The 26,765-nt window shown below is 36.3% G+C and overlaps 1 protein-coding gene across 6 annotated transcripts in view; it reads left to right on the top strand.

The window, feature by feature from the left end:
• Nucleotides 1-26,151, top strand: part of ZNF638 (zinc finger protein 638) — a 70,607-nt gene extending 44,456 nt beyond the window's left edge. For 4 of the 6 annotated variants that reach the window (XM_047067617.1, XM_047067615.1, XM_047067616.1 and 1 more), the window contains 12 exons: nucleotides 106-234; nucleotides 2,409-2,450; nucleotides 2,918-3,052; nucleotides 5,666-5,791; nucleotides 10,831-10,868; nucleotides 15,523-16,747; nucleotides 17,343-17,408; nucleotides 19,054-20,008; nucleotides 20,519-20,638; nucleotides 23,326-23,424; nucleotides 24,141-24,259; nucleotides 25,833-26,151. In XM_047067617.1, coding sequence (XP_046923573.1) covers nucleotides 106-234; nucleotides 2,409-2,450; nucleotides 2,918-3,052; nucleotides 5,666-5,791; nucleotides 10,831-10,868; nucleotides 15,523-16,747; nucleotides 17,343-17,408; nucleotides 19,054-20,008; nucleotides 20,519-20,638; nucleotides 23,326-23,424; nucleotides 24,141-24,259; nucleotides 25,833-25,898 — 3,120 coding nt within the window. In that variant the 3' untranslated portion in view covers nucleotides 25,899-26,151. The remainder of the gene's footprint in view (nucleotides 1-105; nucleotides 235-2,408; nucleotides 2,451-2,917; nucleotides 3,053-5,665; nucleotides 5,792-10,830; nucleotides 10,869-15,522; nucleotides 16,748-17,342; nucleotides 17,409-19,053; nucleotides 20,009-20,518; nucleotides 20,639-23,325; nucleotides 23,425-24,140; nucleotides 24,260-25,832) is intronic. The other 2 variants (XM_047067610.1, XM_047067612.1) reach the window with 2 other exon arrangements.
• Nucleotides 26,152-26,765: the final 614 nt, after the last annotated feature.

The following is a 26,765-nucleotide window of genomic DNA, read 5'->3' on the forward strand; positions in this document are numbered from 1 at the left end:
CATTTACTAAGTTATTCAATTTATTTGACTCTTAAGTATTAAATCTTTTCAAGAAAAAGTAACTTAAATTTATTTTTTTGTTCTTGTAATTTCTATTTTTAACAGGTATTTATGGAAGTAAATAGAAAATGTGCAGATTCTATGGTAAAATTTTATACCTGTTTTCCAATATCAATGGATGGAAATCAGCTCTCAATAAGTATGGTTCCTGAAAACATGAATATAAAAGATGAGGTAAATAATAGACTTCCCATCAGTTTTTCTACAAAATTATAAAATTTTTAAATTGGATTTATTGTAGTCTGTTAAGTGTTTCCTGGCTTGCTTCTTCAGGTTAATGTTTTTTTTTGAGCCATTGAGAAAGCTTCCTTTTCCTTCATAATCTCCCATTCCATTGTTTGAGAGTTACTTCCATATTGAGGGAATCCAACCCCTCATATATTTTAGAATCGAAAAAGAGTTGAAAACTATCTGTAGACAATATTCTTTTTTTTATGTTCGTTTATTTTGAGAGAGAGAGCACATGTGAGCATGGGTGGGGTCAGGGCAGAGAGAGAGAGGGAGAGAGAATCCCAAGCAGGCTCCATGCTGTCAGTGAAGAGCCCGACTTAGGGCTTGATCTCAGGAGCCATGAGATCATGACCTGAGCTGAAATCAAGAACAGGATGCCCAACCAAGAGCCACCCAGGTGCCTCGACAACTCTCTGTTCTCGTGTTACTGCTGTTATCAGCCCTCCAGACTAGAATCCCAGATGTTATTTTTGAGTTTTCTCTGGTTTCGCATAATCTGTTTTGTATATTTTAAGTCATAAATATTTCTGGGGTTTATTCTGTCTTCATCCCATCCATCATTGCTTTGTTTCTTAAAAACTCCAACTAGGGGTGCCTCAGTGGCTCAGTTGGTTGATCGTTTGATTGTGATTGTGGCTCAGGTCATGGTTTGTGCGTTCGGGCCCTGGATTGGGCTCTGTGCTACCAGCATGGAACCTGCTTGGGATTTTCTCTCTCTTCCTCCTTCTGCCCCTCCCCACTTGTGCTGTCTCTCAAAATAAATAAACTTAAAAAAAAATTAAAAAACAAAAAACTCCAGGGGTGCTTGAGTGGCTCAGTTGGTTGAGTGACCGACTCTTGGTTTTGGCTCAAGTCATGATCTCATGGTTTGGGAGTTCAAGTCCCGAGTTTGGCTCTGTGTTAGCAGTGCGGAGCCTGCTTGGAATTCTCTCTCTCTCCCTCTCTCTGTCACTCTCTCTCTTTCTTGGTAAATAAGGAAAAACAACAGACCCAACAAAAGTAGTTCTTTATGTCTTCTAACTTTAGTTTTGTGTCTTAAAACCACAAAGTCATGAGACTGACATAAAATTTGAATCTGTCCAAATTCAACTGATGTAGAAACCCTTCACTGTTTCTCTGTGGCTTATAAACATTTATTATCAACTGCTAAGAGATAATATCAGTTATCTATTAGGAAACACAGTTATTAGAATCCCTGGAGGAAAGTGGAAATGGCATATAATTTGAGAGAGCCTTCTGTTGAAAATCACTCTGATGTAATTGGTGGTATTGTTTTATATGTGTCAGTATTCTTTTGAAAAGAAAAAACAAAGTTAAGAACCAGAGGCTCTGAAGATAAAGTTCCATTAGCTTTCCTTTCCCAGCTTTGACATTTTTGTCTTATACCAGTCTTAGCCTTCTTTATAATTCAACAGCACTAAATAACTGTGCATTTAATACTCTTCACTGTTTGTTTTTACTAGCCTAAATTTCTTTTTTTTTCTTTCTTTCTTTCTTTCCTTTTTTTTTTTTTTTTTTTTTGGGCATTTTTTCTTTTTGAGAGTAAGTGTGTGAGTTGCATGTGGGGTGGGGGCAAAGGGCAAAAGAATCCCAATCAGATTTCACGCCCATGATGGAGCCAGAAGTGGGGCTTGATCCCACCACTATGAGATCATGACCTTAGCCAAAATCCGACACTTAACCAACTGAGCCACCCCGGTACCCCTACTAGCCTATATTTCTGTTCTTCCTTATCCCCTACTTTGCTTATACACTTTTCACTTTGTAATTTGAATTCTCTTACTGTCTGCTAAAGTAATTCTCTTATTCCTTGTATGTGAAGTTGAATGTCCTCCCTGACACCACCTTATTAACCTTTGATGTACTTATGGGAATAGGAAGAATTGAAATGTATTAAGGTGGGACTTGACTAATTTGCTTAGGAAGAAGGAAAAATTTTTAGAAGGAAAAAATTTAGAAAAATTTTTAGAAGGAAAATTTTTAAAAAAACTTTTGCTGACTTCTTATTTTATGAAATAATTCTTAATGTTTATTCATATAGGTTATTTTATTATAAATCTTGACTAAATATATGAATGAGGAAGACTTATACTTTCCCTCTATTTTGCCTTTTCTAGGAAGCTATATTTACAACCTTGATTAAAGAAAATGACCCAGAGGTAATATTTGCTTTTAAATACCTTATTACACTTGTTTAATTGGTAGAAATATTGGTTATTCACCTGTAATAAATAAAACCTTAGTACTTATTTTAAAATATTGAGGTGATGGAAGTATACAATGGATTTTATCTTGGTTCAAATAAAAAGTAAAGGGTCATGGTAGTCCGTAATGTGAAATACTTTCCAGATACTGGAGCCATATTAAGTGGGTTAGGTATATTAAGTGTTGGGTAAATATTATGTTGATAAAAGAAAGATTATACTTCGTGTTTCAGTATATTGTTTCATTGATTACTGAAATCTAAAACTAAGATCTCACTGTCTTCACTCACATAGTCATTTTCTTACCTTTGGGAGAGAACATCATCTGACCTCGGAAAAATTAAATTTACTGTTAATCTGTGTTTTACAGTTTAATAATTCATACTTTTTCTTTTTCTGTGTTCTCTCTTAAAAAACTACAGGCAAATATAGATAAAATTTACAATCGATTTGTACATCTTGATAACTTACCAGAAGATGGACTTCAGTGTGTACTTTGTGTTGGACTTCAGTTTGGAAAAGTAGATCACCACGTATTCATGAGTAACAAAAACAAGGTAAGGAGGTTCCTTCTGTTTTAGCTGTGTGTTCTGTAGAGAATATATGACTAAACCCTGTATTCTTAAGGATTTGCTGTTTGTTTGTTTGTTTGTTTGTTTTGAGAGATTTGGAGTGTGACCCGGGGAGGAGCAGAGAGAGAGAGAGAGAGAGAGAGAGAGAGAGAGAGAGTGGGGAAAGAGAATCCTGAGCAGGCTCCACACTGTCACTGCAGAGCCCAACACAGGGCTCAAACTCATGAACTGTGAGATCATGACCTAGGCTGAAATTAAGAGTCAGATACTTAACCAACTGAGCCACCCATGTGCCACATGGGTTTGCAACTTATAATTCATCTTCTGAACTGAAGCGCCTATAAACATTATTTAATTTCTTAGCAGCACTATGATAGATCAGCATATTTTTTCCTATGCTGTGATAAGAAGCAAGAGATGATCACTTTCTCCTCAGAACTCCTAGCTTTTTGTTTCTGTTTTTGTTCTTTAATGTTTATTTATTTTTGAGAGAGAGCGAGAGAGGGAGAGGCAGAGAGAGAGGGAGACACAAAATCCAAAGCAGGTTCCAGGCTCTGAGCTGTCAGATTTGAGTTCATCTAAGCTTAATTACTTTTGTGACCTTGGCTGAGTTGGCTTACACTTTTAGTTGTCATCTAAGTTGAAAAAAGGTGTTGCCAGATAGTTCCTAAAGTCCCTTCCAGCCATAAAACACATAGAGAGTTGTTTGGTCTCTTTGTTTAGTTATATGGGAAGAAGTATAAAATGATCAGCCCTTTACTTCATGGTTTGGCTTCCTTCCTTAAAAGAAATTGTTAACCTCTTTACATTTGCTGTGCCCTCTGTGTTTAATATTTAATTCAGATACTTAAAATTAGATTTTTAATAGAAAAATGTTTATTTTTTTTAAATATTTTTTTTTTCAACGTTTATTTATTTTTGGGACAGAGAGAGACAGAGCATGAACGGGGGAGGGGCAGAGAGAGAGGGAGACACAGAATCGGAAACAGGCTCCAGGCTCTGAGCCATCAGCCCAGAGCCCGACGCGGGGCTCGAACTCACGGACCGCGAGATCGTGACCTGGCTGAAGTCGGACGCTTAACCGACTGCGCCACCCAGGCGCCCCAGAAAAATGTTTATTTTTGCAAGAGAGAGAGAGAGTGCGTGCCTGCGCCTAAGAGGAGGAGGGGGCAGAGAGAGAAAGGGAGATAGAGAATCTGAAGCAGGCTCCAGGCTCAGAGTTGTCAGTGCAGAGCCTGATGCAGGACTCAAACTTTTGAACTGTGAGATCATGACCTGAGCTGAAGTTAGATACTTAACTGACTGAGCCATCCAGGTACCCCTAAAACTAGATTTTGGTGAAGCATGTATTACCTAGAAAAGTAGCATTTCATATCAGAGTTGAGAATGTTTGCTTCTGAAAAAGCACCTAATTCATCAAAAGTAGATGACTAATTTTGACATGCTTCTGATACATAGAGCATGTTAGATTGTTAAATACTTTAGAAATAGTGTGACATAGGGAAGGGAGATGACAGATGGCATAAGGAATTTTGATAAGTTTAATTTTTTGGTAGGTATTCTTTAAATTTCTTAAAAATACCTATCATACTTTGCCATTTTGCCTTGATTTTGCAACATTTTAAGGATTGTTTTCTCTTGTTTCCTTTGAAATGAAGATTTACCTCACCTTTGAAATCACATTTGAAGTCTGGAAGAAAAATATATCCATTCTTTATAAAAATTAGAAAGTGTTTTTGTTGAACTTTTTGTTTTAACCCTGTTTAAGTTTCCATTCAGTGGCATTAAGTATATTCATGTTGTTAAACAACCATTACCACTATCCATCTCCAGAACTTTTTTTATCTTCCCAAACTGAAACCCTCTGTCCATTAAACAGTAATTCCTCCTTCCCCCTCTTCCTAGCCGCTGACAACCACCATTCTACCATTTTACTTTCTATCTCTATGAATTTGACTACTCCAGCTACCTCACATAAGTGGAATCATACAATATTTGATCTTTTGCGATTGGCTTATTTCACTTAGTCTAAAGTCTTCAGAATATATTGTAACATGTCAGAATTACCTTCCTTTTTAAAGCTGAATAATAGGGGCACTTGGATGGTTTAGTTGGTTAAGCTTCTGACTCTCTTGGTTTCAGCTCAGTCATGATCTCACGGTTCTGTGGGTGTGAGCACTGCATCCAGCTCCAGGCTGATGGTGCAGAGACTGCTTGGAATTTCCCTCTCCCTCTCTCTCTGCCTCTCTGCCTGCCTCTCTCTCTCTCTCTCTCTGTCTCTCAAAATAAGTAAATAAAAATAAATAAAGCTGAATAATAATCCATTGTTTGCATATATCACATTTTCATTTATCTACTCATCCGTTGATAGATACTAGGTTGCTTCCACCTTTTGACTATTGTGAATAACACTGATATGAACATGGGCATACAGATGTCCATTAGAGTCCCTGCTTACAATTATTTTGGGTGGAATTCCTGGATCATATGGCAATTGTACTTTAGGTCTTTTTTGTTTTGTTTTGTTTTGTTTTGTTTTGTTTTGTTTTGTTTTGTTTTTAGGAGCTACTTAATATTTTTTTTTTATCTTCTCCAAAGGCAATTCTTCAGTTAGATAGCCCTGAATCTGCTCAGTCAATGTATAGCTTTCTGAAACAAAATCCACAGAACATAGGTGACCATGTATTGACCTGCACATTATCTCCAAAGATGGATTCATCAGAGGTAAGATTATTTTGTATAAACTTCTGTGCTTTTAGAAAATGAAAAAAAACTGTAAAGGTCATTCTTCCAAAACTAGAAAGAGGTACTCTGAAGGAAATTTTTTAAGAATTATTCTTGGAGAGTAGTCAAATTGGTACTAAGTTTAGACATTCTTTTAAAAATTTGTGTTGCAATCACTACTCCAGTTGTCATGGTTTATGGCACAGTATAAATTTGTTTAAATTACAGTCATGTGAAGTAATTTTGAAAAATGTAACATGTTCATTCTGATACTTATTACAGACATATGTGTAGAATGATTCTATATATGTAACATGGTCATAATTATCTCCAGAATGCAGAGTCTACTTTTGGTCCATTTTGGCCTTTTGCTGATAGAAATTTGTTTATTTCTTTCTTTAATTTATTTTAAACTCTTGTATAAGACATAAGAGTTACAGATTATTGGCTTACACAGTAATAATACATGTATGAAAATGATAAGTAAACCACCTTCGAAAGAATTAACACGTTTTCTGTAATAGTTTCATTGTATCTCCATAATAGGAGGTAAATAATAGGGTCTATATTTGGTGTCTGCATGGTTTTTTTTTTGTTTATTAATGTGCCAAAAATCATATGCTAGCTCAAGAAAAAATACAATTCCACCATCTGAAGCCAAATTAAATAGAGCATCTATAAGTAAATGTATCATGTGGTAGGTACTGATTTCAGACATATATGAGTGACTTGTTTAAGCTGATAATTTCAGAAACAATTTTAAAAGTTTTTAGCATCTCAACAGAATATTGTATTTTTAAAATTTTGTGTTTTTGATATTTTTGTTATGACATTGTTCAGAATTATAGTAAACATTGATGATATAGAAATTATTTTTCTAAAAATACAGTCCCACATCTTTAGACCTAAAGAAAATGAAGTGAAAATTATCAAAAACCTCTGCCTGAATTGATACTTTACTTCCCAAGCTTTTATTCAGAACCTTATTGTTATGGCTTATTAAATTGAAGAACATAAGAACAAAGACTTAGCTCCACCACTGATAAGACAGCCTCGTAGTCTTGAGCATGTCACATAGTGTCCATTATATTGATTCAAAAAATGGTAAATTGATGGTTGAAGCAGGTAGACTAATTTCAAGGTATTGTAATAGTCTCTATGAGAAGTAATGAAAGCTAGACTAGGAAATGGAAATAAATCATGTCCCCAAATGTTTTAAATGACAGGTTTTAATTTACTGTGTTTATAATGAGTTAATTAAGTAATTAGCATCCTTGTATTACCTTCTTCAACACCCTCCCCCTTTTATTTTTGTTACCTGTAATGTTACTTACACAGGTGCTCGTTACAACCTTTAGTTATGTAACTATAGTTACCCCTGCATATGAAGCATGAAGGCTTAATTCTAAGTACTAAAAACTAATATCTGTATTTTTGATATCTTGATTAAGAAGATACTACAGGGGTGCCTGGGTGGCTCAGTTGGTTAAGCGTCCGACTTCGGCTCAGGTCATGGTCTCAAAGTTTGTGGGTTCGAGCCCCGCATCGGGCTCTGTGCTGACAGCTCAGAGCCCGGAGCCTGTTTCAGATTCTGTGTCTCCCTCTCTCTATGCCCCTCCCCCACTCAGCTTTGTCTCCCTCTGTCTCAAAAATAAACATTAAAAAAAAATTAAAAAAAAAAGATACTAACTACAGAATTCAGTAGTATCAGGGTGGTTGTGTAAAGAAGGAAATACAGTATCTTGTACAGTTGGAGGTGACTTTCTTATATTCCCATTCGTTTTTCAAAATGATGCTGTGTTTTTGTTTTCTTCAGTATTTGGATTATTTCCTGTAGTTTGGGGTAGGGGTTGTTATTGAGAGGAAAAAGGATGATTGTCTTCATGTTCTTCAGGTTATATAACTTAATTACTATTTGTTGAATAGAATCTACTCTTGTTAGAGCGATTCTTCTGACTTTTCTAAATTTATGGCCATTTGTTTTGTAAAGCAACTGTATATGTTTATTTATTTTTATTGCTCTTCTGAGTTACTTCAGTTATTTCTTGGATTCTGTATCTCCTCCTCTCTTGGATTGCTTTTCTGTTTGCTAGATTACATCATCAAATAATTTTCCGCAGAAATTGTGTATGGACAGTAAACACTCTGAATCCCTGCATATTTGAAATTGACTTTATTTTGCTTTTACATATTTCATTGATAGGTTTTCTAGATGGAGAATTCTGTGCTCCTCATCTGTACTGGTTTTGTTTTTTTTTAAGTATTCTCTACAATTAGCATGGGACTTGAACTCACAACCCCAAGATCAAGAGTCGCATGCTCTACTGACGGAGCCAGCCAGGTGCCCCTTAACCTGTATTGTTAAGGAGAAAGCTGATTCTAATCATATCTCATGTATTTTTTTCTTTTGAAGGCTTTCAGCTTTTATTCATTTATTCATTAAGCAGATATTTATCTAATGCCTTATCTATATGCCAGCATTATTTTAGGTGTTGGAATACATGGATAAACAGAGGAGTTGATGTCCCAAGTCCTCAAGGAGCTTATATTTTAATAGAGAAGACAGACTATAAATCTATAAATCTCTGTATGTGTGTATGTGTCTGTCTGTCTCTCTCACTCACGCACGCGCGCACACACACACACACACACACACACACACACACACACACGTCAAGTGGTAAAAAATGCTATGAAGTGCTATGGAGACCAATCAAGATAAAAAGGTAGAGAGAGTAATAGATGGGGGCGAATGTGTATTTTAGGGTTGTCAAGGATAGCCCCTCTGAGGAATAGTTATTTGAGACCTGAACAAAGTAAGAGAGCAAGCTCTACAAATAAAAACGAAGGGAGGTTTTTTAAGAAGAAGAGCAAGTGCTAAGTCCTTAAGGACAGAGTTGATGATTCATGAACTCCAAGGAGGATCAGTATGGCTAGCTAGCACAGTGAAGAAGGTTTTATCTTGGTTTGGGACTTCATATATCCTGCTTAGAGCACTCAGTGAATTTATAAAGATTGGTGTGTTCCTTTTCCCAAAGAAAGTCTTCCTCTTTAGTGTTCTGTCTTTCTGGAAGTAACACCTGTAACTGATTTTGTGGATTTCAGTTGGAACTGATTGCAGTTCTCTGAAATATCTTCAGTCTGTTTTGTATGCTTATCTTGCTTTCTGTTGTGCATTTGTTTTTCCCATTTATGAATAAAGAAGCAAGCTAGCTAATAAGGGTATCTGGTATAGATTTCCTCTACTATCATACAGCTCCCCTCCCCCCCCCCATAAGTTTCTCCTGTGAATGGGAAGATTGATTGTAAATACTGTGATTGGCGCTTATCAACTCTCATCTTTATGTATCATTACACTGTAGACTGCCCAGCAAGATGCCCCAGTAACAAAGGCCTGGGACTCCCATCACCCACACCAGGAATCCTCTCTAGGCACATTGTTCAATTTCTTTAAAGTATAATTTTCACTTTTTAATCTGACAAAATACAGAGAAAGATAATTCCCCACTCAGAATACACATGATTCCCACAGAAAAAGCATATAGCTAGTATGTATAAGCTCTAAAGAGCAGACAGTTTTTGCTATTTTGTTCACTGATGTGTCCAGTGCCTGGACCAGTGTTGGTTACATAGGCGTCGAATGTTATCTATCTGTTTATAAACTTCCTTCATTTTTGAGAGAGAGAGAGCGCATGCGTGGGAGGTGGAGGGAAGGGACAGAGAGAGAGGAGGACAGGATCTGAAGTGGGCTTTGCCCAGACAGCAGAGATCCCAGTGCGGGGCTCAAACTCACAAACCATGAGATCATGCATGACCTGAGCCACCCAAGTGCCCCCATACGCATTGAATTTTAATTTCCATTTTGGGCCCTAGGACATTATTTTTTAGTGGTTTAGATACATGTTTAAAAGGATTATTGTTAAATTTTGCTCAGCACTTCTAGGTGTTTTGAATAGAAAGCCCTTTTTTTTTTTTTTAAGATTGTTTTTACTATTATTTAAATCCAAGTTAGTTAACATGTAGTGTAATAATGATTTCAGGAATAGAATTTAGTGATTCACCACTTATAGCAACACAGTGTGCATCCCAACAAGTGCCCTCCTTTTTATTATTATTATTATTATTATTGTTATTGTTATTGTTATTATTTAGTGCTTATTTTTGAGAGAGAGAGAGAGAGCACCAGCAGGGGAGGGACAGAGAGAGAGGGAGACAGAGAATCTGAAGCAGGTTCCAGGCTCTGAGCTGTCAGTGCAGAGCCAGATGCGGGGCTCAAACCCATGAACAGTGAGATCATGACCTGAGCTGAAGTTGGACACTCTCTCAACTGAGCCACCCAGGCACCCCTCAACAAATGCCCTCCTTAATGCCCGTTGCCCATTTAGCCCTTCACCCCACCCAACACCCTTCCAGCCATCCTCAGTAGTCTTTCTTATAAGTAGTTTTTTTAAATAATAATTGCACAATGAAGATGTTGATGGTTTTTATTCTTTTTTTTTTTTTTTAATTTTTTTTTCAACGTTTATTTATTTTTGGGACAGAGAGAGACAGAGCATGAACGGGGGAGGAGCAGAGAGAGAGGGAGACACAGAATCGGAAACAGGCTCCAGGCTCTGAGCCATCAGCCCAGAGCCCGACGCGGGGCTCGAACTCACGGACCGTGAGATCGTGACCTGGCTGAAGTCGGACGCTTAACCGACTGCGCCACCCAGGCGCCCCTGATGGTTTTTATTCTTTTAAAAAAGGCAGTAATTCTAAGCTTTTAAAGTTAAAAAAGTTTCTTGTTTGTATCAACATTGAGACTTTCTGTGATTAATTTCTGTGTGTCACTTATTCTCTATAAACTACCTTAGGGCTTTTTAATGAGAAGAAAATTCTAGAATCTGAAATTTAAAGTGGACACTGAAAACTGTTTTATTTTTAAGATGTGGTCTTGCTTCTTTAGCTTAGATTTTAAGAACTGAAAACATTGCACTGATGGGTTAAATATTTAAAATCCGGTAGAATAGCCTCTAATGAAATGTGGAATTGTGTTACAGGCTCAAGCTGACAAAGACCCAGAACTAGGAAAAGAAAGGTATGTTGCTTTAAGTTTGCTGTCATTTTTGCATAGTATTTAATTACTGAATTTTGTTTCTGCCTTTTATAGTAATTGTTCACTTGTAGCAAAAAGTTTGTATCTTCCATGTCCATTTTGTGTTATATATATGAAGTGTGGGGCAGTTTGTATGTCTTTGGTTTGTTTTTTGTTTTTTGTTTTTTTTCTGACTGTTTGAGGGAGCATTGTTTTGTTTTTTAGTCTCTGTAAGGTATTTACTGATACTTTAGAAAAACCAAATATGTAAACTCAGTTTGAATTAAATACACAAATATGACTTCTTTATGAAATGTTTCGCGAGGACTCTTGAACAACTCAATTTCTGTTATCAGTATTCTTGTTAGATTTTTCTATCCCAGAAAAGTTAAACACAGTAATAAAATTTCATTGACTTAAAACCAAAAAAGAAAGTATTCAGTATGTATTTTGATACTTTTTGAAAACAACTGGGGGAAGGATATTTATTATAAAACAAAATAATGTTTGAAAACTTGGATAAAAGATGAAAACTTGTTCTTATGTGTTTATACAAACTAGTGACTCCCAGTCTTATTTAGACTATATATAATACACCCTCTTCTTAGGAACTTTCTCACCCTTACAACCACTTTTGCCTCAACCAGTTAATTACCTTCTTTTTACTGCTTTTCATTGAGAATCACTGATTTAGAATTCTTTTCCCTTTTTAATACTAAGTGATTTGCCCTTGTTAGAGTCTTTATAGTAAGAGCTTATCAGTTTGAAAGAGCATTTTGAAAGTGTTTAAATATGGATATTTTGTTTTATTTGATGCACTAATTTTAAGATCATGACCTGAGCTGAAGTGGGATGCTCACCTGACTGAGCCACTAGTTGCTTCAGTTTGTCTTAGTAATTCTTTCATGAGGCTTTTAAATGATAAAGGTAATTAAGAGTACTTCAAAATATGTTGGTAACTTTAAGCAATTAGGTTTGCTGTACATGTCAGTACAGACTTTTTTAAATTGTACATTATTAATACCAATTATGTTCACATGTCTAAGACGTAATGCCAACAGCACTGTTGAATATAGAAGCCCACAAAGGGCTTATTGAGTGGTAATGCCACATGTAATATAGGTAGACCTACAGTTTGGCCACACTAACTCCGGCTGATTAAGTGAGTAGGCTCTTCCAAAAATTCATCTTATGTATTTCATTTGACATAGTTTCAGGTCTGCACAAACAGCTATTGTCTGTGTTCTGGTCATTTTTTCCTCTCATTATTTGACTCACCTTTTAAAATCTAAGATCTTTTTTTTTTTTTAATTTTTTTTAATGTTTATTTTATTTTTGAGAGAGAGAGAGAGAGATTGAGAGAGTGTAAAACAGTAGAGGGGCAGAGAGGGAGGGAGACACAATCGGAAGCACGCTTCAGGCTCTGAGCTGTCAGCACAGAGCCGGACACAGGGCTCGAATGCACACAGACTGTAAGATCATGACCTGAGCCGAAGTCGGATGCTCAACCCACTGAACCACCCAGGCACCCCTATCCTTTCTTTTTTTTAAGTTTGTTTATTTTTGAGAGAAAGAGAGAGTGAGCCTGTGTGCGTGTGAGCAGGGGAGGGGCAGAGAGAGGGGGATAGAGAGAGAATCCCATGTGGTCTCTTTGTCAGCCAGAGCCTGGTGTGGGGCTCAAACCCACCAACCATGAGATCATAACCTGAGCTGAAATAGAGTCAGACGCTCAACCAGCTGAGCTACCCAGGCACCCCAAAGATACTTCTTCATGAATTTACAGATAGTTGTTTAACCTTACAAAATTCACTTTTAAAATTCTAGTACTAATAACTTAATTTCCGTTTTGCAGTTTTTTCTGACTTACATACATTAGAGAAAAAGACGTGGGATGGGGCCTGAATACTTCACATTTCTTTATCGGAGTAAAGTGATCCTGGGAAAATACTGGTGCTTGTGTTGTTTTTGTTTTTGAGGCACTTTTGAGTGCTAATTCATCTTGATGTGATTATTTTGTTTATAATTAGTTTAATGTATTTAAATGTATTTCCTGTTTTTAAAGGAAATCTATGGATGTATTAATAATATTCTACATTTTGCCTGTTCTCATTCCCTCCCATGTAAACATTATTTACTTACCATGTGATTAAGGATGCAAGGTGCAGTTTTCACCAACTCGTTAATAATGTTGGGAACTTCCCAGTGGCCCTCTGAAATGTAAATACTAATCTTCAGTATTGTTAAATTGTAGTCTAAAGTTTCTCGCAAAGTGTAGGGTATGGTATTAACCTTTGTTCTCATGTCCAGCTTTTTTTGAGTTTTGAAACCCTGGTATTTATGGGGAGGTGGAAGTGGGACAGGGTTGGAAATTAGATACCTATATCCTGGATGTCTTTCCTATTTCTTTTTTGTGCCATTTCCCAAAACTTGACTGTGTATTCCTTTGATCTTTAAAAGACTTTTTTTTTTTTTTATACTTCGGTGTTAATAATTCATTTATTTGACATCTCAAATTGACTCTCCAGGCTAACTTGATGAACACGGAGGCTTTTTCCCATATTAGCCAGAAAACTAGATGTTAGTTTTTGGTAAATGAAATCTATGAAGAAAGCACTATAATTTTAAAAGACAAATGCATACAAACGTCGTATTAAGCCATTTATCTAAGTAGGTCCATGCTCTCTGAAGTATGGAACTGCATAGTGATTTGTATAAAAGATAATAGCTTTTTTTTGACAAACCTTAAATATGGTAAAGTGGAAGGACTTACTATGTCCTAGAGCCAGGAATCAACATCTCCATTGTTTTCCTTTAGCTCAGTAGATTTGGTGTTTTTGTATAGCTCTAATTTATAAAGCCTTTAGTGTTAATGGTTTAGTTCTATAATGAGGCAGGAGTTTGAATTTAATCTTCTTTATTGAAAATGAGTCTTGTAAATTTAAAAATGAAAGCTTACATTTTGAGAAGCAATTATTTACATAACTGCTATAACTAAATGTCACAAGTTTTTCTTATCTTTGTCATATTTGTACTTGGCCACAAGTTTTATTTTGGCTAGTTCGAAGGATTTGGAACCCTTAAAATCAGCCATTGGTATTTTTGAATATAAGGGATGTGAATTATTTCAAATAAAAAGTTTTAAACCCTTTCAGCATATAAAGGAAGGTTATATAAATGAATAGAATACATACGGATTAAAGTCTGTCGTTACTGACTTTTGAACTTAAATTTCTCAAATTCTGCCTTTATAACTTTTCATCAAGAGATGTTTCTCCAATCTCTTAGAACATTTTTTTTCCTTTGGAAGTTTAAACTTAACCATCTTTGGAGGGGAAAACCAGTTTATTGTCTCAAATGATTAGACCCTGATACAGTAGCACTTACTTTTTCCAAAGTTTTGAAATGTTAACATCTCAGGACACTGATATGCCTCATCTTGCATCAACTAAAAGATATATAGCCATCCTCTGAGAATCATATCGAGCGGATGTCTCATCCCCTCCTTCCTTGAAAACTAGGAGGAAAAAAACCAATATTCTTTACTATGAGGTATTGAAATGGCATTCTGATGTCTTCCTCTAATGTACTGCTTCTAGTGTAATTAAGTGGATGTATTTGTTACATTTGATTTGTTTTGATAGCATTGCTTCGGAAGCTCAGATTTTCCTTGTCATTCTTCAAGATAACCTCTGATCTATGGAACATTAATATAAAAAGTTATTCTGTCTCTGTCTCAGTGAAAGAAGTTGAATTACAGAATCACATACACTTTTGTATACTTTGGATTTAGGAAGACCACAGTGAAAAAAGATCAATTATATATACTTGCCATGCATTTTCTCCATTTCTTCTGAACAATTTTACTTAAGACTTCAGAATTCTAAATTATTCTTCTGTAACTGGAAAGATTTCTTATAATATATACTTTCTCACTCAGGTAGCCAAAGGCACATACTTTATGTTAAGGTGATTCTATTAGTTTTACCTCTAACTTTGAATCCAATAGAGTATTTAAAAGATACTTCCAAAGAAAGATTTCTTTTACGTATTACTATTAGTAATAAATACAGTTCTTGGGAAAAACAAATCTGTCTCACATCCAAAAAAAAAAAAAAAAAGAGTTGACATGGTTAAGAGTATAGCCTTTCTCCCTACCAGTTTCTTTTTCTGTTCATTTTAGGTAAGATTCACTTAAAATTTTAAATTTCAATGCATGGATTATTAGTTTCATTGTAGAACTATACATATATTTTATTATTTTAGTTAGCACTCTTGGGAAGATCTTAATAATTTGAGATGTCTCACATTCAGCCTTCTCATGTCTAGTGCAAACGTGACCCAGAAGGAAAAAAATTGGTTAGAAGAATTTTATCAGTGATCATAGTTTTGTTGTTATTTCCTTTGAACTAAGAAGAAATCTTCAATGCAATGGAGGATCTTTTTAAAAATTTTATATTGTTTACATATTTATGTCAAAACATCTTTACCATTTTAATGCCTATTGGCTGGATTTCCCAGTGCTTATTACTAATGCATCAGGAAGTCTTAACAATTGGCATCAACAGGATTATTTATAATGGTTGAATTCTCATCATAGTTTGATTTTTGTTTGTGTTTTTGTTTGTGTTCTTTTTTGTTTGTTTTTAAATACTTTTAGCCCTGACTTGAAAAACAGTCCAGTTGATGAAAGTGAGGTGCAAACAGCAGCTGATAGTCCCTCTGTTAAACCTAGTGAGGTTGAAGAAGAAACTGTTCCCAACATTGAAACAGAAACTTCTGTACAGCTGGAAGAACCTTGTGTGGAAGAACCTGAAAAAGCACTATGTGGCTCTGACTTTGCTATTGAAACGTTGGAAGTTGAAACTCAAGGAGAAGAGGTCAAAGTGGAAATTCCTCTTGTAGCATCCACTCCAATCAGTATTGAATTATTTACTGAAAATGTAGAGGAGTGTGTTTTAAATCAGCAGGTGTATACCAGTGACTTTGAGAAGGAAGAGGCAGAAATTATTAACCCTGAAACAGAATTATCTACATCGGACAGTGCATTTATAGAAGAAAGGAACATTAAAGGAATTCTAGAAGAATCTCCAGCTGAAGCAGAAGATTTCTTTTCTGGGATTACACAGTCTATGATAGAAGCTGTAGCTGAAGTGGACAAACACGAAACTGTTTCAGAAATAGTACCATCTCCTTGTGTTGTGGCCTTAGTACCTGGAATTGCCATTGGGGATGAGAAAGCAGTGAACAAAAAGGGAATTCCTGAGAAAAGTAACATGGATGAAAAGGAGAAGAATGAAATTAATAGTAAGGAAACCAGAATGGATCTGCAGATAGGAACAGAAAAGGCTGAAAGGAATGATGCTAGGATGGTTGCAGAGAAGTTGGAAAAGATTATGGCAGCAGTGAAAGAAAAGCCTGCAGAAAATGCTGTGATCAAGGCATACCCAAATAAAGGAATGGGTCAGGCCAACAAGCCTGATGAAACTAGTAAAACTAGTATGTTGGCTGTATCAAATACATCTAGCACTAAATCAAGCATCAAGGCTGGTATGGTCTCCTCTCCAAAGGCAAAAGCTACAGCTTCAAAATCTGAAAACCAGAAAAGTTTTCTAAAATCTGTACTCAGAGATCAAATAAATGCTGAAAAGAAACTTTCAGCCAAGGAATTGGGTCTCCTTAAACCTCCAAGTGCCAGGTCAGGCTTGGCTGAAAACAGCAATAAATTCAGACCCACTCATTGCGGTGTTACCAGAGGAGGCAGTGGAAGGATCTCAGCCCTGCAAGGCAAGGATTCTAAACTGGATTACAGGGATATTACAAAACAATCTCAGGAAACAGAGGCTAGACCTTCCATCATGAAACGGGATGACAGCAACAATAAGGTGAGGAGGGTAGGAAGAATGGCTCAGTGTATCTTTGAAATAGCTCTGCTGTGGTAGCTTTGGAGTAGGAGATGTAATCTTGTTTTGTACTTTCATCTCCTCACTCCACTCCCAAACTCAGTTTCTCTTAATGATTCCATCGAGTTAAGCCAATAGACATTTAAATAATAAGCTCAAGTTAGTAATTTATTAACAGGTTTGAAAAACGTTATTTGGATAAAATGTGGTCAGAAATATAACTGGTTTAAAAAAAATTCTGCAGTGAATGTCCTGAGGTGACTTAGCACTCTGCTTCTGAATGGGAAACGGTTTTCTTTCTTAAAGTGAAGCTTCCTTTATCAGCTTACTGATTGCCCAACTTAGACATTGTGGCTATAGGGAAGAAAAGATCAATAAAACAATTTAACTACAGCTTACAGAGATGATGCCTGTACTGTTAAATGATTGTTGACTTAGTGTGCTATACCTGTTAACTGTTTGCATAATTAAATGTGTTTGGATATTGTTTGGTGTTTGGATTCTTTTTTTTTTTTAAGGACATTAATAACATAGTTGTAAATTCTGTTTTTCTATATTTTTTTACTTAATGTTTCAGACTTTGGCTGGGCAAAACACTAAGAATCCTAAAGGCACCACTGGTAGAAGTTCCAAATCTAAAGAGGTAAGAAACAAGTCACTAACATTAAGCCTTCTATTCTGTCCTTCAACAGAAGAGTTCATCTGTGGTGTAACTTGTGTCTCTCCTGTAATAGTCAATTTGATACAGAGCAAGGGACAGGAATGAGATAACCTTTTTTTTGACCCTACCACCAATTTGTTTTTTGACCTTGAGCTAGGCTAAATGGTTTGTGTTCATGGTGCAGGGCAAAAAATTAGGCAGGGGTAGGAAGGGAATTAAAATAGGAAAATCCCTCCAATCTTCTATTGATGGCAATAGGTTATAAACAGAATAAAAGCACATGTGTAAAGAAGACCGGTGTTTGGCTGGGGTCCTTGCCATTCTGTGGAACTTGCAAACAGGTCTTCCTTTTGAGATGCTCAATTTAACCTAACTGGATGGGCTCTTAAGATTTACTTTCCTGGTACTAAGTTCTACTGCCAAATAAATGTCTTCTTTTTGTTGTTGTTGTTGTTTGATATTTTAGGTTTCCTACCATGCATAAAATATTTTTTTAGTCATTTTATTTTTTTCCCCTGGTAAGGGATGATTTGGGGCCTATTTTATTCAGGGCAAGGAGAAATGGTAGTAGTTTAAGAAGCAGAAGTAAGGATAACAGTTATTTCTGTTGTCTTAATAAGTGGGTATTACAAATGCTTACATGTCTGTTCCCTCCCCCACCCCCTTACTGAGTGTATGTTCTAATGTCATTATATATACTAGTAATTGATTGTTGATAGCATACTAAGTTTGTAGGAGGCCTGTTGGGGATTATTTTCTTTAGTATTAACACCATTTTTCAAATTACAGATACTGTTTTCTCTCTCTCTCTCTCTCTCTCTCTCTCTCTCTCTCTCTCTCTGTCTCTTTTAGAATTAAATTTTGAGAGAGAGAAAGTGTGTGCAAGTGAGGGAGGGTCAGAGGGAGAGACGGACAGGATCCCAAGCAGGCTCCATGCTCAGTGTGGAGCCAACATGGGGCTTGATCTCACAATTATAAGATCATGACTTGAGCTGAAATCAAGAGTTGAACGCCTAATCGGCTGAACCACCCAGGCGTCTCACATACTGTTGTTTTTTTGTTTTGTTTTGTTTTGTTTTCCAAATGCAGTTGTATTTGACATTAAGTCTTACTTAGTAAGAATAAACTTCATATTAATGCTGTATATCTTAATTGGTTAATGGAGCAATCTACTTAGCTATTTACTTTCCGGCTACATTTGAGGTACTTTTAATAGTCTGATAAGTCTCCTAGAACACTTGTTAGGTAACATTTAACAGGGAACAGTAAATTCTTTACATTGTTGTAATTGGTAAGTGCTTTTAAGTGTAGTATTTTTGTGTTTCATATTTTAAAACTCGTATATCACTTAGGAAATAATTGTAATCTTATTGAAATTAAGTAAAGGTGAAAGTAGGTTGATCTTGTTAAGATTTTACCTTTGGTGTTGTTTATTATGAATTAGAGCTGATTCATTTGTGGAGCTTTAAAAACTAGCTTCTCTCAGCCTATAGGAAATTTCTTTGCCCTGAAATTCTCACAGATGATCCTTCATGCACATTTACTGAGATTATTTGGAACCTGACCAGTTGTTGGTATCTGATTCTGTTCACAGTTCTGTGATTTTTTTTTTTAATCTTTTCAACAGGAATCATCATTTCCATTTAATTTGGATGAATTTGTCACAGTAGATGAGGTTATAGAAGAAGTAAATCCTTTTCAAGCCAAGCAGAACCCACTAAAGGGAAAAAGAAAAGAAGCTCTGAAAAATACCCCTTCCTCTGAACTTAACTTAAAGAAGAAGAAGGGGAAAACTTCTGCCCCTCGTGTTGTTGAGGGGGAATTATCTTTTGTAACATTGGATGAGATTGGGGAAGAGGAGGATGGAGCTGCACATCTAGCACAAGCTCTAGTCACTGTGGATGAAGTAATTGATGAAGAAGAAATAAATATGGAAGAAATGGTAAAAAATTCAAATTCACTTCTTACATTAGATGAGTTAATTGATCAAGATGATTGCATTTCCCATAGTGAACCTAAAGATGTTACTGTACTGTCAGTGGCTGAAGAGCAAGATCTCCTCAAACAGGAACGCTTGGTAACTGTGGATGAAATTGGAGAAGTTGAGGAGCTACCTTTAAATGAATCGGCAGACTTAAGTTTTACCACTTTAAATACTAAAGGAGATGAGGGAAATACTGGAAGGGATCCCATTGGGTTCATTTCTTCCCAGATGCCTGAAGACCCTTCTACCTTAGTTACTGTAGATGAGATACAGGATGACAGCAGTGATTTGCATTTAGTGACTTTGGATGAAGTAACTGAAGAGGATGAAGACTCCCTGGCAGATTTTAACAACCTTAAAGAAGAGCTTAATTTTGTTACTGTTGATGAAGTTGGAGAGGAGGAAGATGGAGACAATGATTTAAAAGTTGAATTAGCACACAGCAAAAATGACCATCCCACAGATAAAAGGGGGGATAGAAAGAAGAGAGCTGTGGACACAAAGAAGATGAAGCTTGAAGCCTTGTCCCACGTTGGTCCAATAAATGAGAATGTTATGGAAGAAGATCTGAAAACCATGATTGAAAGACATTTAGCAGGTAGATATTTAGAAGTGGTAGTTTTTCTGCTTTATGAGGGGATTTCATTTACAATTTTTAAAATAGATGTTGCAGCATTACTAATAATTTTTCCTGTGTTAATATAAGAAGTCAACAAGCAGTTATATGGCCAGTGATACTATCCAAAGAAATGTGTGCAAGTTCACAGATTTCTTTTAACTATAGAGCAGACTTTGTCCCAAGTTATCATACCTCAAGAAAAGATGACAAAGCTGGAAAGCAAACTAAAGTGCCCAAATTAGAATTGGAATGAAAATGGTATATTTGTGTTACTGGAAAACACAGCTTTTGATGAATAGAAGGATGTTATTATACCAGACTGCTTCCCAGTTTTTCCTTAGATTTAGGATTTAGAAAAATTTGTAAAGGTACCATTTCACTGTCAAGTAATATTTTGATGGTATAGAGTAATAGGTTTAGCTCACTTTAGGAAGATCAAAATAATTTCTGAACTAAGAATGGCATGCTATTACTATAGCAATAAATTAGACTTTCTCTTTAAAGCTAAAACGCCAACCAAGAGAGTTAGAATTGGGAAAACACCACCATCGGAAAGAGCTGTTGCGACAGAACCAGTGAAAGGTGAAGAGGCCTTCCAAATTAGTGAAGGTAAAGCAGGATTGATGGAAGTGGGGAGGAGTGTAGAAAGTAACACAACACAAGGTGGTCATTGAAATTCCAAAGGTCTACCATCTAAGAAGAAAAGTAGAAAAGCAGTGAAATAGAGTGGGGGGGGGTGGTGAGGCAGAGAAGGCAGCCTTACCTGGATAAAGATTTTTGTCTTTGTAACTTGAAGATAATGGAATGTAATAGAATGGGATAACAGAATAGGAGGCAGTCCTTTTATGATAGAATATGACAATAAAACATGACAATTTTGTGGAAATGATACACAAAAGATTATTCTGACCATGTTGCAGCCTCAAGTAGAAATCATTGCTTAATTCTTATTTGTGGGCCCAGATCCCTTGCTTTGTGGAGGCTGCCAAGCAGCTAGCCAATGGATTAAACAAGGTGTCTAAACATTGATAAAATTTATGTTGAAACAAATAAGGACCAGTGTCTAGTGAGAGTGAATACTCTAGTCACTCAACAAATATTTGTCACTGTGTCTATTATATTCAGAGCAAAATTATAAAAAGGGTAAGAAAAAACACACAGTTCCATGTCTCAAGTTAACTGATTCAGAGAGTTAAAGCAAAAAATCAACTACTAGGATGACTTTAAACAGCACTACAAGGTATTCTTTGTACCATTCTCATTGATGTACCCTCCTTGCCCTCTTGCTTTTCTGTCCTGTCTTCTTTAAGGAAAAACTACCAACTGTGATCCAGTCCAAGTTCATTGAATCTGATATAAGCTGTGCCCTCAGTGCTGCTTCACAGTCTGTTCTAGGCCTCCTTTCTTCCTCATTTCCTAACCAGATGTAATAGGGGTCTTTTCCCCACTCTGTATCACCTACTGCATTACCCAGCTCATTCCTCCCTGGATAACCTTGCTTTCATTTCCATTTACCAGAGCAAATAGAGTATCTCCCCTGTCTACCAACTTGTATTTGATCTACCATGGCACCTCACATATAAAATATGGCCAAGTCTTTCCCATTAAAAAAAAAAAACATGCCCTTAACTTGGGAATCCTTCTGGTTCCCACCCCTTCTCTTTGCTTTCAGTGCAAAGTATCTGGAAGGAATCACCTGTTTTCACTTCTTCTCATTAAACTGAATGTATTTTGACTTCTTTCTAATTCACCTTCCTGAAATTGATGTTGACAGAGAACCCTGCCAGCTTGATTTATTGTTTTCTTTTCTTCCTAATTTGGTTTTATTTGACCTCTCTGCATTATTCGTTACTATTGTTCATGTCTTTCTTGAAGCTCTCTCCCATGGCTAAGTGGGTACTCTTCCTTCTTTGTGTGTTCTTCTCCATAACTTCTCCTTGATACAAAGCTATAGTTAGTAGTTTGGTAATCTGACAAATAGCTCCTAGCATGATTTCATAAGAGTGTTTTTCTCCCAGGATTTCTGTTTGCAACTACCAGCTTGTCTGGAACTGCCTCATCTCAGCTGAAGAATAAAGATGACTTATATACTGTTTATATAACAATTTATTTCTGTTAATGGACAATACATTTGACAAAAGGACCTAGCAGAAGCAAAAGTAATTTTCTAAATAATTTTAAACCTAAAATAATTGTTCTAATCTATTTAAATAATTATATATAACATATATTTTTAATATTACAAGATAAATGTAGCTGGAGCAAATATGTTTGAGAAAGTTTATTATTACTCTGGTGAGGGAATAAACTTTTGTAGGAAGAGACTACAGGCTATTTTAATCAAGTCAAGAAAAGGGAGAGCCTTTTTTAATTGACTCTTTAGGACTTGATGACTTGTAAGACACCAGGAATAATGATTTCATAGTTCCTGTCCATCTCCTCATATTTGTTGAAGAGTGGCCCAGTTGCATGGAGAGACACTGAACTTGAAGTCACAAGCTTTGGTTCTAGCCTCTGTCCAAGCCTTGCGACCTTGGGCATGCCTATAGTTTCTTGTGTCTTGGTTTTGCTTTCTCCGTCTCTGAAGACATAGGGATAATGATGATTTGACCTGCCTATCTCACACAAGATAAATGCTAAGTAGATGGTGTATATGTGAAGGAGATTTGTCAACTACCACAGTAACAGTAAGGTATTACAGCTACTGAGGGTAACCAGGATTGCTTGGAACCAGTTCCCATTTTTGTTTTCCCCCAAGATCATATTATGCAGAGTCTGCTAACATTGAATGTTTCTCACATATTACTTTGCGGGGCTTTAACATTTGTAATTTCACTTACGATTCTGTCTGACAAGGGTCTTGTCTGTCAGTTTAGGCTCAGTTTTTCCTGATTGGAAGAGCCTCAGTACAGGGCATCAGAATTATTTTCTGCCCATGTCTTTTCCTCCTTAATCCACACTCTTTCCCAGCCCAACCCAGCCCAACCCAGCCCAACCCAGCCCTTTAACATACTCTAGTTAACTCTTGACAGTAATTATAGAACTTGGGCTTCTTCCATTACCATTTAAGTTCTTTTGAGAGCAATATATAAACAAAATATGCTGTTAGCTTTTGTCCATTTATTCCTAACATTGAAGAATCTTGGAAGAGTGGTCAAGTGGGATTAACCAAGGAAGGTTTACTTAGAGAGATGAACCATAAGTTAATCTTTGAAGGCAGGGACTATCTGATGTTAGGTTTATAGGCTGTAAGTCTATTTTGAATAACTTTTTCCTTGAAAATTTAATGATTTTAGTTGATGAAGAATCTGCATTGAAGGATTCAGAACCAGAACGAAAACGTAAGAAGATTGAGGATTCTTTAGGGAAATCAGTGGTACCTGATGTTCCCGAAGGTAAAAATAAACATGACATTTTTCCTTCTCCATATGAAATAAAAGTTCAGTACCGTAGTAAGCGTTCTGTTGTTTAGATAACTAATGCAGTAACCTTGCTTGGATGATTATTTAGAGTAGAAATTCACATTGGCATTTCTGAAGACAGTTTATTAGGCCTAGCAAGGTTTTTTTTGCATTCTGGGAAATGTCTCTTCTTGTATTCCTGTACTTCATTTGCTGCTATGGAAAGAATTGAGTTATACTTGCCCAGGCAGAAATTTCAGTTAAATAGAACATGCTGAAAAGCTTGGCTGGCAAACTGTTTTGTGGCCAGCTAAAATGAGCTAAGGAGCACCATATTTGTTTACCCAGCATATTCCTCAAGCAGTTACCCATCGTTCTGCCTCTTTTTTTCTTGATTCATTTTAATAGGATTCCAAAAAGGTTTATTTCGAAGGCTTTTAGATTATTTTCCAGTAAATTGCTATTCTGAAGGAATGTCATGGTATCCTGGAGGCTCTGGAATATTATAGAATCCATTCAAAGATAGAGACATTGGTTTTGTGATTAAAAGCTTAATTGCTCTTGATCCCTAGGTACATAGCCGTGTATATTATGTTTATATGTAAATATATATTGTGATTAGCATGTTTGTTGTGTTTAGATAAATTAACACAGCTATAGATAAATTATTGTCCTCCACTCTCTTCCCCCCTCTTTCTTCCATCCTCTAGATTTGGACTTTCTTGTACCGAAGGCTGGATTCTTCTGTCCAATTTGTTCCCTCTTCTACTCAGGTGAAAAAGCAATGACAAATCACTGCAAGAGTACACGTCATAAGCAAAATACAGAGGTAACTCTTTTTTTTTCTTAACATCTCATGAAATTCTTCAGGGGGTAGTATTATAATCAAACTACTTAAGTGTCCACCCAAAATGTACATTCTTTCCCTTTGGGAGAACTTTTGAAGGTTTGTACCTGTTCATTCCTCTTCAGTTCAAAAGTACAGTCTTCAGTGTACCTTGCCAGGAACTCCGAGTCTTTATTCCTTTTCCTCTGGCAGCATTCCCCAGAGTAGATTCTGCAGGTCATTAGTCCCATGTGACGCTCCATTGAAGTGTGGGAAACCATGTATTCTGATGGCCTCTTGCAGAATCATGGACACATAGCTTTTTAAATTTTGTGAATTGTCTAGTCAGAATCTGCTAAACTTTATTTAACACATTCCCTAAATGGATTTAATCACAACCCCTCTCCCCTGTTTGAAATTGTACTCATCTTTAGGAAGCACTACTTTAGAGAATCATCATTAACCATAGTTGAAGCAGTGTTTCTGATTCCTCCGGAATCTTTGAGAGTTGTTTTATATATCCTCTACCGTGAATCTGTGGCATCAACACTGCTCTAACATTTATTGAGTTGTTATTTGCTGGAAGCATATTTACTCCCCTTGTCAATTCTAGGAGGTGGATGGTGTCATTCAAAATGTACTTTAAAAATTTTTTTTTAAATTTTTATTGTTCCAGTTATAAAGATCAGGAAAACAGGCTTAAAGAGTATCTAAACCCAAGTATCTAGTCCCAAGTTCACATAGCTAGTTCATGGCAGACCTAGGATTTGAAGCTAGCTCTGTTCTATTCTGGCCTCAAACCCTTAACTGTTACGCTGTACTACCTGTGCTCTTAACTTTATCATGTCATTTTTCCATTTAAAATTTCCACTGGCATTGTATTACATTTGGAATAATATCCAGACTTCTTCTTGTAGGGCTATGAAGATCTGATTCCTGTTTCTCTGATCTCACTGTTATTGCTCACTACCTTTCAGTTTTCCTAGCTCTCTTGGCTTTCCTTTTCATACATGAAAGGCCCCTTTGCTGCTTTTGTACCTTTGTATCACTGTTCCTTTGCTGTCTCCCAATGCCACTTGTATAGCCACCTCTTCCCCATCATTTAGCTAAATCTGAATTCCAATATCAACTTCCCAGAAAGGGCTGTGCTTAAGAAAGACCTAGCTGAAGTACAAAACTCCCTCCCACTTCCAAAAAGAGTCATCCTCGATCACTTACCTTATTGTATTTCTTTCCTTTATAGTGCTTACCAGCACCCAAAATTGTCTTGTTTATTTATTCTTTTATTATTTCTCTTCCCCCACTAGAATGTAAGCTCCATGAAATAAAGGGCCTTACCTATCTTGTTGACCACTGAATCCCCAAGCACCAAGCATAATGCCTGGTATATCATAAATATCAGATGACTGGTGAATGGAAAGAAAGAATGTTAATGTAAGGCAATGTGTTTCTAATCTTTGTTTTGTAGGATCAGGCTCTTTTAAATTGTAAATTCAGTGAAATATATTAGATACGTTTGTATACAGAGCAAAGCTACATCTAATAAACATTTTATATTGCAAATTGCTTTTAACAGAAGTTCATGGCCAAGCAAAGAAAGGAAAAGGAGCAGAATGAGGCTGAAGAAAGAAGCTCTAGGTGATTGGGGGAAAGGGGAAGGACTTCATTAGAAATTCGTTTAGGGTCCAGTTGATTTGTGTATTTTTGTTATCATTAATTTGTAATTTTTGTTTCAGAAGCAAATATTCATGTTGTACAAATTTCTGATTGCCCTTGATGTGGAGAGACTGATGGGGAAAGTATGATGGGTTTGATTTTTATATCAAATCATCAGGCATGGAGAAATATCTTTTAGAAGTGTTAAAATAAATGTTCCTACTGTATATTTAAAATATCATCTTGTGTTTGTGGCTGATTTTATTAAAGACTTGGTTGCCTCTGATTTCAGACAGGAGACCGCTGTGACTTAGGATGTTTGGGGATTCTTCATGTATTACTGGAAGTCATAGCATAGCAGGGGTTCACTTTGCTTCAACCATTCATATATAGGTCAAAGATTTCTTAAAACTCCCATTTTTTCTGGATAAAATAACATTACAGCAAGTTTGACCCAGGTAAGTTTAAGTAAAATTGCAGCTTTTAATGTGTTAGGAAGATACTTTTTTTTTTTTTTTTTTTTTTTTAATTTTTTTTAACATTTATTTATTTTTGGGACAGAGAGAGACAGAGCATGAATGGGGGAGGGGCAGAGAGAGAGGGAGACACAGAATTGGAAACAGGCTCCAGGCTCTGAGCCATCAGCCCAGAGCCTGACGCGGGGCTCGAACTCACGGACCGCGAGATCGTGACCTGGCTGAAGTCGGACGCTTAACCGACTGCGCCACCCAGGCGCCCCAAGGAAGATACTTTTTTCTGCTTGAAGTAACATCTGTTTCTGCCAGGACCTATTTAAGATAGCTTCTAGCAAGTCATTTAGTATTAGCTTGAAACTACAAAGACCAAGCAGCCT

Source organism: Lynx rufus, unplaced genomic scaffold, assembly GCF_022079265.1.
Source record: "Lynx rufus isolate CCGP_SWC_20201006 ecotype Redwood Valley unplaced genomic scaffold, mLynRuf1.p SCAF_8, whole genome shotgun sequence".
NCBI lineage: Eukaryota > Metazoa > Chordata > Mammalia > Carnivora > Felidae > Lynx > Lynx rufus.